At 54.2% G+C, this 11,460-nt stretch overlaps 1 protein-coding gene across 1 annotated transcript in view; it reads right to left on the minus strand.

Annotated features, from left to right (window-relative positions):
* The window catches only part of COL2A1 (collagen type II alpha 1 chain), a 30,876-nt gene extending 19,771 nt beyond the window's left edge, over positions 1-11,105 (minus strand). Inside the window, exons 1-15 of the mRNA XM_089920622.1 lie at positions 10,806-11,105; positions 6,688-6,897; positions 5,208-5,224; positions 4,966-4,998; positions 4,832-4,864; positions 4,680-4,733; positions 4,414-4,515; positions 3,350-3,427; positions 2,672-2,716; positions 2,512-2,565; positions 1,895-1,948; positions 1,063-1,116; positions 647-700; positions 465-518; positions 136-180 (exon numbers count right to left, since the gene is read on the minus strand). Coding sequence (XP_089776748.1) covers positions 136-180; positions 465-518; positions 647-700; positions 1,063-1,116; positions 1,895-1,948; positions 2,512-2,565; positions 2,672-2,716; positions 3,350-3,427; positions 4,414-4,515; positions 4,680-4,733; positions 4,832-4,864; positions 4,966-4,998; positions 5,208-5,224; positions 6,688-6,897; positions 10,806-10,890 — 972 coding nt within the window. The 5' untranslated portion in view covers positions 10,891-11,105. The remainder of the gene's footprint in view (positions 1-135; positions 181-464; positions 519-646; positions 701-1,062; positions 1,117-1,894; positions 1,949-2,511; positions 2,566-2,671; positions 2,717-3,349; positions 3,428-4,413; positions 4,516-4,679; positions 4,734-4,831; positions 4,865-4,965; positions 4,999-5,207; positions 5,225-6,687; positions 6,898-10,805) is intronic.
* Positions 11,106-11,460: the final 355 nt, after the last annotated feature.

Below are 11,460 nucleotides of genomic sequence, written 5' to 3' on the forward strand. Positions count from 1 at the left end.
TCAATCTACAAAACTGAGTATCTACTTTGCATAAAGGGAGCCATGGCATTTACGGTGAAGCCACCTGCCAGGCTTTAGAAGGTATCTGAAGAGTGTCTAGAGAGGCCCTCCCGGGAGGAATGCTCATATACTCACCATTGGGCCTGGAGAACCGTTCTCTCCTGGGGAACCACTCTCACCCTGGAAAAAAGAGGCAGAGGGTCAGTGACTGGGACCCCAGTGCTAGCCCCCAGACAACTCCCATGGAAGAAGCTGAAAGCTCTGGTCATCTCAGCTAGCACCGACACCCCCAAACTTTAGTTCTGTGAGGGACAATTCCCAGAGCTTTCCAGAACTGCCGTTCGTACATTAGGACGTAGGACTGGCTGTCCTAACCCAAGCTGTTCAGATGTCCTAACTCCACTGAGCTCAGTAGCATCTCCCCATTGTCCGTCCCCCATCCTCGTGTGCTTCTTGGTCCTTACCTTCACACCTGGAGCACCAGCTTCTCCCTTAGCACCATCTAGACCTGGGTAACCCTATGGGACAAGAGAAGATATTCAATCGCACTTCTGGGGAAGCCAAATAGGAAGATTCATGTCCTCAAAAGCTTTTTTCTCCCTTGGTCAATCCCTTCCTTCCAACACCCTCAACCCATGATACTTACTCTGTGACCTTTGACACCAGGAAGGCCTGGGGTTCCTGGGAAGCCGCGAGCACCCTGCAATCCAAAGAAGAGATTCTCAGGGCACCGAGCAGAACCGGGTCAAGACTGCCCTGGGCTGCTACAGGGAGCAGTGGAAGCCCAGTACTGGGACCATCTTTCAGTCAATCCCAGAATCCCCTTCACTGTGCCTCACCCCATCTTATGCAAAGTGGGTATGAACAACAGCCAGCCTCCCAGGGCCCATGCTAGGATCAGAGACATGGTCATCAGCATGAAGGTGTGATGTACATGGAGACTGCTGGAACTTTAGGAGTGAGCTAACGGAACTGGATGAGCTGGGCGGGCGGCCACTGCCTTGGCTGCAAGGAGGGAGACTCTGGGAATGATGTTGGAGGCTGGGGAAGGTGGGGCTTTACCTGAGGACCAGGAAGGCCTCTCTCGCCAGGTTTTCCAGCCTTTCCAGCTTCACCCTGAAGGGAGGGAGATGAACCTCAGCTTCCTCAGAAGACACGTTAGCACAGCTGGCACACTTCGGAGCACCGTCTCTCCTCCCAGCCCGCCATGCCTTTGCCCACCTGCTTCCTCATCTCCACCCCCCTCCTTCAGGTCCCAGCCTTCCCTGAATGCCTTCCCTGGCTCACCGTGTCTTGTCTCACACAGCTGCCTGTGCCCTGGGCAAGCTCCTCCGTCCCCAACCCCACGGCCTCCAGCCTCCCCTGGTGGGCTCCCTGTCTCCTCTCATAGGCGCTGCTGACTGGCCTAGGGCCCCCTAACCTCAGAGACTTTCACTGCCTAATGGGATTCACGAGTGCCAACTCCTGTCTCTTCCCTTTGTTTGCATCCCTTGCAGACATCCTGACTCAGGCTGAGCTTTTCCTAACTCATTTACAATTAAGATAATGTTGGGCTGTTGTGTTTCTTTCTTTGTTTTTCCTTCCCTACATCTTTCCCCTTGTGTTTTCCCTCTCCCTTCTCTCACTTCTCAATTTCCCTTCCAGGAGTTAATTATGTTTTAATTAGTTCCCTTCCCAGTGGGTCCAAAGAAGTCCCCAAGGCAATTGCAAGCTAAGTTGCCAGTGGAAATGTGGACAGTAGGCGGAGTCCGAGTCTCCAACAGACCAGCTCTGCCACTCAGGTTGCCTCCCCCTTGGGTCAAGCCGAGGGTGCCTCTGTATCACTGCGCAGCACCCCCTCTCTGGGCCCTTTCAAGTGAGGCGGCCACTTGTTTGACTCCTCAGGTGTACTCACGTCGTCACCAGGTTTTCCAGGGGGGCCAGAAGGGCCGCGGGGACCCATGGGACCCTACGAACGAAATAGGAGCGTTTAAGAGATGGTTGGAGGGGGAAGACACCTAATCGGACAAAATTTGGGGATTGTAGCTTTTGGAAGCTAGTTCCTCTATAAGGAAAAAATGATGGAAGAACCCTGGGACTTCCCTGGCAGTCCAGTGGTTCAGACTCCATGCTTCCAATGCAGGGGTTGCGGCTTTGCTCCCTGGTCAGGGAACTAAGATCCTGCATGTGGGCAGGCCGTGCGGCTTGGCCAAAATATTCAACCACGCTCCAATTAAAAAAAAGATGGAAGAACCCACTTTGTGCTGAGAGAGAGCAGATCATAGTGGGAGGCAGTGGACAGCACAGGCCAGGGGTGACCCAGAAAAAGGACTGAGATGACAGAGTCCTGGGTGGTTCTTGCCACATCTGGCTCTCTGTTCCCCCAGAGCTAAGAGGGGACATCTGGGTTTCCTTTGAGCCCTCCACTGTGGAAAGTGCTGGGCAGAGCCCGGGAGGCGACAGGATCGGGGTCGGAGTGGTACATCATTGGAAGCTCCCCCCAAGGAGGGCAGGGCCCATGGAGGTACTCACAGCAACGCCGGGTTCCCCAGGTTCACCAGGGTTGCCTTGAAATCCTTGAGGTCCCTAAAAAGTAAGATGAGGACACCAGGTTGGCCCCCCGCAAACTGACATCAGAGAGCTTGAAAGCATCTGTGTCTCCACCTTCCAAAAGGAAAGGCCCAGTACTTACGGGAGCACCAGCAGGGCCTGGAGGTCCCCGAGGTCCCATGGGGCCCTGCATTGGAACAGAAAATGAGGAGCTTTACTGGAAATGCTTCACCCACAGCCTCCAGGGTGCCACCTCCTCCCAGCCAACAGCCCAGACAAAGGACAAGGAGTTACTCTGTGAGCAGGGGGCCTGCAGCGGCCGCCCCCCTCTCATTTCCCACTCCCCTTGCAACAATCTATTTTTATTTATAGGTACCATTTGGACAGAGAAGCTGGCCTTGCTTTCCCCTGGACGGCAGCCATGTTTACTAAAGTCTGAGTTTCATTTAGCCTGTGCCAAGTGGGAGCTGCAGGGCTGAGAGTTCCTGCTGGAAGTCTTGTGGATGCCGGAGAACAGTGGCTGCTGTCTGCATTCTTCAGTTCTCATTCCAAGAGCAATAGCAACTGGCCTTCTGACAGATCAGCCTATATGCCTCTCTCCATCCTCATTCTTCTTAGTCACTCCAGCGCATCATTAAAACTGGCATCCATCGCCGTTAAAACCCAAATGCTTTGGGCTAGCTAAATGGGAGGTTACGTAACTGTTGGGGAAGAGCTGCTCTAAGCAATTACCTGTAAAGTGAGGTTGTCAGAGTCCCTGGCTCTAATAAGGGCCACCTCCTGCCATTTTGGCTGCAAAGAACTGGTGTTTTTTTCTTACCATTGGTCCCTGCATTACTCCCATCTGGGCGCCACCAGCCTTCTCATCAAATCCTCCAGCCATCTGAGCAGCAAAGTTCTGCAAATATAAACCCAACAACATTAAAAGCTTGGGAGGCCCTGTGCTTTTCCTACTTGGCTAGGTAAGCTATATCTGGATAGAAAATACTCTATTTAGATAAATTCTAATTGTTGGAGACTAGCCTAGCATTGATCTGAATTACTAATGATTCCTGAAAAATTGTTTTGGAAATGGGTTATTAGATGACAGTGGCATAGTCATTTCCCTGGGAGATGAAGTGTTATTTGGAAGAGTATCCATTACTTGCATTTCATTTTATAAGTTTTTTTTAAAAATTCTAAAATATTAAATACGTTAACATAAATTGAGAAATATAACTAAAAATATCACTTTTAAAGTTTCTGTTTTTCTTTTCCAAGACTTTAATGCCCAGCAAAAGACTAAAATGAACAGTCTTGAAATATTTTAACAGGGGATGTAGCAGGCATCTATGAGCCGTTCAAGTTTAAAAATTTAAATCATAGCAAACATCAAAATGGCAAACCTGCAAAAACTGGGCAATAATATAATTTGTTGATTGGTTTGATTCCAAAAATGACTTTAGCCACACACCTTCGCTCAGTGGGGCTCTTTCATGAGAATAAATAATTGCTTGGAATGTACTTGGCAAAGATGAAGATTCAATGTCTTCCAAGGACAGCGGTCACTCTTCTTCCAGGGAAATACAAGTGCCCAGTCATCCTCTCCCCCAAGCCCCACACCCACTCCCAAGAATTAGCCACACAGTACAGACGCCAGGAAGCCAGGTAACTGAAGACTTGCTTTGCAGAAACCCAATGAGTGAAAAAAGTCATCCCTTAGCGCCACAGTCTCATGCCTACTATGTGATTCCACTAAATTATAGGCCTGGGGGAGAAGCCCATGGACAGGCCGTGTACACACTGCTGGCAGCCCTGGGAGCCAGCCAGGTGAGTGTGACTAGCAATTTAGAAGCCACGCTTCTGGAGGGACAGCCTGAAGGAAGGGGACATAAGGATACTTACTCCACCAAGACCAGGGGGGCCAGGGGGGCCAGGAGGGCCAGGGGGGCCAGGGTTTCCAGGGGTCCCAGGCTCTCCATCTCTGCCACGAGGTCCAGGAGCACCCTTGGCAGAAAGAGAAAAAGGCCCCAATGAGAAGCAGTGTTTATGCAAGAACCATCTGTCTACAGGCTGCCCTTGAGGAGGTAGGTAGTCAGTCATTTGGGGAGGGGGAGATTAGAGAACCTTGGCAGTCCACAAGGGTCAGACAGCATTGTTTCTCTACTCACTTTTTCACCTTTGTCACCACGATCACCTCTGGGTCCTTGTTCACCTGCAGGTCCCTGAAAATGAAGAAAATATTGAGATGACAGCCAGACCAGGGGCCTGCAGTTCAGTAACTCAAGGAAGACACGGAGGAAGGGGTTTCTCCCTTTCTTACCTGAGGCCCAGGAGGTCCTTTGGGTCCTACAATCTGTGATAGAGAGACCCACAGGATGGCAAGTTAGAGGGAACCTCAAGGACATGACCCAGTTAGAGCAGTAGATGCAACGTGGGAGTATAATGCATACTTACATCCTTGATGTCTCCAGGTTCTCCTTTCTGTCCCTGAAACACGAAACACTGTCAGGATTGAGCCAAGCAAGCCCACCAAGCCCCAAGCACACAACATTGCCCAGGAGCCCTTGAATCGAGATGCCCTGTGAAACAGATCCCTGTTGATGTCTAAAGACCACAGGCTGAATGAGCATAGCACTGCTTCTAAAGAAGGAACTATAAAGGCAAAGGAAAGCGCAAAAAACAACAAAAATCCTCACCTTTGGTCCTGGTTGCCCTGCAAATGGAAAAAATAGAGAAGGAAAATGTAAGATTCACGAGATGGTTACGTACAACTTCTTGTCACTTAGACACTCTTGAACGGATCAAACAAAGAAAGGGACACAACCAGGGAAGGAGGCAGCTTCCTGTTACTCCACTGAACCCCTCTGTTGGGGTGTTAGGGTCACTGGGGTCCTGGAGTTGCTGAGGTCCCATGAGGAATGGAGATGATGCAGACTTTGTTATTCAAAAGGCAGTCAGCATGCACAAGAACGGAGCAGGGGTGGTACAAAGAGGAAAGGAAGAATTCAAGATCTAATCAGCCACCAGGAAAGCAAGCACCCGAAACTGGGAGGTTCAGTCTCTTCTCTTCCTCACAGGGTAAGAAGCCCCTCCGTAGCCCAAGCGCCACCCCACCCCCCACCAAACTCCTCCACCCCAGAAGAAGAGTTAGGTAGGTGGAAAGGTCTTACATTCAAGCTGGATCTCCGTGAAGCAAGCACAAAAAACAGCAGAGCACAGGAGTTACAGAGGGCATTGGAGCCAGTGCCACCCCGAGTCAATAACCCCTTCCCCCTTTGCAGCAGCGAAGTCGTAAAGGTGATCAACGCTTCACTCACACAGGTCCCCTCAGAAATGATCTGGGAATCTGGACCATCAAAGCAGCTTCCCCAAGCAGCTTTCCAGGGTGGGTGAAGTGTTAAGGAAAGGCAACTGCTCGCTTCCCTTTCAATTGTCTTCTCTACTTGAGCGGGGAGGGAAAAGTGAGGGCCACCCAAGAGGCCTAGATGTGTGTCCCCAGCCACCCTACAGGGAGATAGGGCATGTGTTCCAGAGCTGAGGAGGGGTCACCTGCACACCCACCAGCCCTGGCTCCAGCTGGGAGTTAACAACCCACCAGGGTGCAGGCACACGGGGCTCTGTCCCAGCCCCATCTCCGCCCTTCTCCTAGGAACTTGCTTCTTAACTGGCAGTCAACGCCAACAGAGGCAAAACCAAATGGAAACGGCCACGAGTGGCCCATATTTCAAGAAGGGGGCCTGCCCTCTCTGTCTGCGCGCTGGCCAGCAGAACTCGCTCCACACTGAAGACCATACATCTGAGGCCTTCTACAGAGAAGCCAAGGTGTGGGTACTGGAGGAGGAGTCAGTCTGTGGTTTGGCCGGAAGGAGCACTGCATCTCCACGGTGGCTCTAGGGATCTGCAGAGGTGACTCCAGTGAGGTTACTTGTGTGGAATCACCTCTGTCCTCCGTGTCTCGGAAGCGTAGTTTTTGGGTGAGGAAGGACCCCTCTAGTGTGTCAGGCTCACTCAGTGTCAACCTGCAAGCGAGAAATGGCCTTTCCTTTCAGCCTCAGCTGCTGGGGTCCCATGGATAACCAGCCCCTCTGCTTCGCAGAGATGACCGGCATCCATGGCAGGGCATTTGCTGCCCTTGCAAGTAATTTATTTATGTGGAACAGGAAATAAATAAATTACGACCACTGGCAGTGGTGAGGTCAGTTGAGCAGATGGGGCAGCATTCTCCGAAGGGGGTCTCGGGGCTGAGGCAGTCTTTCATGTCTTCACAGATGATGTCGTCGCAGAGGACAGTCCCAGTGTCACAGACACAGATCCGGCAGGGCTCGGGCTTCCACACATCCTTATCGTTATACCTCTGCCCGTCCTGCACACAGCTGCCAGCCTTCTCTGCACCGGGGGTGGGGCAGGGGAAGCAGACAGCCAAGGGAAGGAGGGGGTGAGGAGTCAGAAGGGAAAAAGAGAAAGAGGTTGCAAGTCAACTCGACATAATTCAAATGCTGAAGAAGGTGGGCTCGGGCCACTCGAACACGGAGAACTTGAAAATGATTTTTCTAAGACATCATTCATTCTTCCGTGGAGTCAACAAACATTTGCTGTGTGCCTTGCACTCTGCTGTCTATTCACCAGTGGAAATCCTGACCCAGCAGGGAAGGCGAGGGGGACTGACTATGCCTACTGTCTTCATGCATCTAGCTAAATACAACTGACAGCTAAAATTTAGAAGGCGTGCAGAAAATTCTACCCACAAAAATTAGACTCTGCAAAGAGCCAGGCTCCCAAAGTGATGTATGGGGGTGGGGTGTATGTGAGAGGAGGATCTGTGACAATTAGGATCTTCTTCCATTCTTTAAATCATATCAGGATTAGGACCAATTTGGGGAGGAGCATAGGCCCAGTTAAACAATACACCTGGGACTCAGGGGTATAACAAAATGCCCTGGGAGGCAAGCAGGGCCAAAGAACCCCGCCCCCGCTGCCGGTGCTGACCTCCAGCTGTAGCCCTCTCTGGAGAGACCTTGCTTCCATCTGAAGACAACAGCCCAGCTTGGAGGAAGGGGGTGTGTGGAGGGGCCTTTGAATGCCTGGTCAGGGCTAAGATTAGCCAGTTCAGGCCTGGCCTCCTCCAGGAACGCAGACCAAGAACGTCATGCACTAGTCCCTCTCCACAAGCGGCCTGCCTTCCGGAATTCGCCCTGCAAACGAAGCCTGCGCTGACAAGAGCGCTCCGGAGAGCGCCAAGCGCGGCCGAGCCCGCGCCACGTGCCGGGGAGCGCCCAGTGCTGTTTTTCTCATCAAAATCCCCAAAGCCCTGGCCACTGCGGGGGTTGAATAATAGGAAAGGGCCACAAACCAGGTGGGCGGAGAGAGAAACGGCCAGCCCCGTGCTCTTTAAGGAGACTGAAAGATAAATCTTTCTTTCTGTCTTTTTTTTTTTTTTTTCCACCAGAAACACTCCACCCAGCCTTTAGGCGAGATAATCACGGGGAGGGGAGCGGGGAGAGAGGGAGCCTAGGGTATATACAGTTGTTGCCGGGGCGCACGCACCGCTATTTATAGGTGGAGCTGTAGAAAATGAGCTGCGGGAGAGCGACTGGAAGAATCCCCCCCCCCCCCACCAAAACCCAAGAGGGGCCGTGAGGGAAGAGAGTAAAGTGCTGGGAGAGCGGGGTGCACCCTGAAGGCGTATCAGATTTCCCTCGGAAGGGTGGCCGGGGATGAGCGGGCGCGGGGGCGGGGCCGCAGCGCTGGGCGTGAGAGCCGTCGGGTGACTCTTTGTGGCTGCGGCTCTGGACACGGCTCGCCCACAGACACTGGGAGGGTGAAAAGTGGGATAAAATGACTGCCCCAGAAAGGAGCCAGCGCCGTAACCGGATCCCCTAGGTGTGGACGGAGGAGCCCAGCGCCACCATAATTGCTGTTCGAAACGGCTGCCGATAGCATCCCGGCGCGCCTGATCGGGTTCCCCTCATTACCGCAGCGCCACATAAGTGATTCTTTGTAGCAGGCCAATTAAAAAGTTACCTCTTTCGGGGAACTGTTTTGCTTCGCAGCCGCTTTGCGCAGGGCTGGAGCCCGGGAGGTGTCCGCGGGCGGGCACAGGGGAGCATTGTGGGAGAGGGGGTCGGGGAGTCCTGGGGAACCCACCGGACCTCGTCTCTCATGAATGCGGCTTTTCTCGAGTGCACACAGAGCCCGATTCACAGGTCTCCGCAAGGAACCAGTTTAAATAAATACGGGCAGCGTTTCAGCCCCATCTGGAAGCCATCGCTGCCAATCTCCCAACGCAAACAAGCCTCACAATGGAGGATTGAGGTCTCTCCCCTGAGCCGAGGGGCACATTCAGAGGAGAGGGCTGTGAAGTGCAGATGTGGGTCAAAGACGCCGCAGCCAATAAGTCTCTCAAACTTGTGGAAAGATGGGGAGGAGGGTCGTGCCAGAGTTCTAGGTTTCTGACATTCCTGATGTCCACGCAGACTGTGTCTTTCCCCACGTCACGTTTTTGGGTCCGCTGACCCAGGGGAGGGGGTTACGGAGCCGGGATGCGCCAGGGTGCAAAGTCAGCGGCTCCAAAGCGCTCCCCCTGGGGAGGAGGAGGATCAACTGGAAGATTTGGGCCCAAGAAACTGTGGAATTCACTACCTCCTAGGAAGGCTGCGGCGCTGAGACGCTCTGCCACTTAAGTGAGAGCCTCTAATACCAGATGGAGAACTGGGGAGTTATTTTAGAGTCACCTAGCTAATTCCACTGCGAACTGAGGCAGAGGTCAGTCAAGAAGACAGTTTTGTGAGTGTGTACATGCAAATTTAGGACAAATATATAGTCAGTCCGAGCTGGGGCCATTTATAGACGCACCGTATTCCAACAAGTACCCAGGAGCGGGCCTCCAGCTTACTGCACCATCCGACAGCCTGACCAAAATCTCCTGCCCGGGGTTCCTTGCAGCTGCACCGCGGGCCCCAGTCCTGACCCTGTCCCGGTCGACCACCCTAATGAATGGAAAGTCCTTCTGGGTCCGCAGCCTTCTAAACTGTGTCTGGAGATAGCCTAGTGGCAGACGAGACTGCAGACAGCCTCGTCGGCAGACGGACTTTGACTTCCATTACTCCCCCCCCCCCCCCCCGCCAAAAAATTTCCCCTGCGATTGATTTACAATTTGTAACATACAAAGACAGGGCTGGAATCCCAGCCGTCGGAAACGTGCCCAAACACGTGGGAAAAAAAATAACTTCTCTACCTAATACACTTTCCAGGCTTCATTTGTCCTAAATATAATCCCAGACAGTGAGACTTCACCAAAGGAGGCGATGGAAAGGTGCGGTTCGAACCGCCTTTGGACCAGACTGTAAAACTGCCGTCTCTAACTATATTCGGTTGAAATTGTTATAGCAATCGACCAACCGTGTCTCCTTCCTCTGCTACACACACACACACACATACACACGCACACACACACACGCGCACGCGCACACACACACCTGGCAGAGCCTCGGTTAGTTCCAGAAACTTTTAGAAAAGTAACTCATTGTAGTACCTGGGCGGGGGTGGGGATGTTAGGGGGGAAGACGGCGGGGAGGGGGCGCTATTTTCCTGGGCGTTTGAAAAGCACGGTCTGGTTGGAATGTTATCGCCTTTCAGATGGCCTCTCCTACGGGAAGTTTCTGTATCCTTCAGAGGCAAGGGGAAAGCCGAGATGCGAAGAGGGCTGCACTTTGCTCCTGGGCCAGCCGTGAGGGGGAGGAAACCAGCGAGAGGCGATGAGGTCGCAGAGTGTCTCTCCGAAGCCCTTCTTTGTGGCCTCGGATTTCAGCCCACCAGTTTCCGAGCATCTCCTTTGTCTAACTTCCCTTTGAAACCCCCGGCACCAACCCCTGGACACTACTGGGCCGTCAACCCCTTGGCGCTCGCTCGCTCCTTTGCTCGCGCTCTTTCTCTCCTACTTCTCCTAAGCTCGATGGGCCGCAACCTGTTTTGCTGAACTCTGAGTGCTTCGGGAAGCCAAGTTGTGTGCGTGTGCGCCTAATTATCAAAGCTGGTGGGAAAGAGCGCGCTTAAAATCTGTGCGCAAACCTCGGACCCGACGCTTTGCTTGTTTAGTATTCCTTTGCAACGCAGGGACCTGCAAATGCCTCCAACCACGACCGGCACGGAGGACGCTCGGACAGAGCCCCTGACTTGCAGAGCTCCACTCGATGAGCTTCTGCGCATCCGCAGGCTCCAGAGCGCGAGAGGGCCAGGCAAGAGGATGCGGCGGGACGGCACAGAAGGGTGGCAGGCAGGGGCTGTGGGCAACTTACGGACATCCTGGCCGTGACACCGAAGGACAGCGGCGACGAGCAGCGTCAGCAGCACCAGCGTCTGGGGAGCCCCGAGGCGGATCATGGCTCACCGCGGGGCCTGGCGGAGCCGGGCCCGGGCGGAGCGCAGCGAGGCGGCAGGAGCACGGCGTAGGTCCGGGTCTCTACCGCGCCCTCATGCAGGAGGCCCCTCGGAGCAGGAGGAGGAGGCAGGAGACCCGGCAGCCCAGCAGCGCTCTGCGTCTTGTCTGCGCCGCGGCGCCCGTTATATGCGCCCGGCTCTACTCGAGGCTGGAGAACTCGCCCAAACCGCGGGCCGCCCCCGGCCCCCCGCGGGGTTGTAACCTGAGACCCCGCCCCCGGAGCCCGCCCGGGCCCAGCCAGAGCCCGCACCTGCCCGGGCCGGACCCCCCTCTCCGCTAGCCCTGCTTCCCGCCCCCCACCCCTAGTGTGCCGAGTGGCCTGATCGGGCGGGGCGCAGAGACGGCCCCTGTACCCCCCCACACCCGGGGCTGCGGCGCTGCCCTCTCCGACCACAGGCGGGAAGGGGGGCCTCCGGCCCCTCCCCTCGGAGTTCTGCCCGGATTGGAGGGGCGGGGGGTGTTTGCAGAGGCGCAGGCTGCGAGCCCTAGACCATGCACGGAAAAGACTTGGG

Source organism: Delphinapterus leucas, chromosome 11, assembly GCF_059928025.1.
Source record: "Delphinapterus leucas isolate spDelLeu-1000000601 "Yukka" chromosome 11, BTC_Dleu_Yukka2, whole genome shotgun sequence".
Classification (NCBI taxonomy): Eukaryota; Metazoa; Chordata; class Mammalia; order Artiodactyla; family Monodontidae; genus Delphinapterus; species Delphinapterus leucas.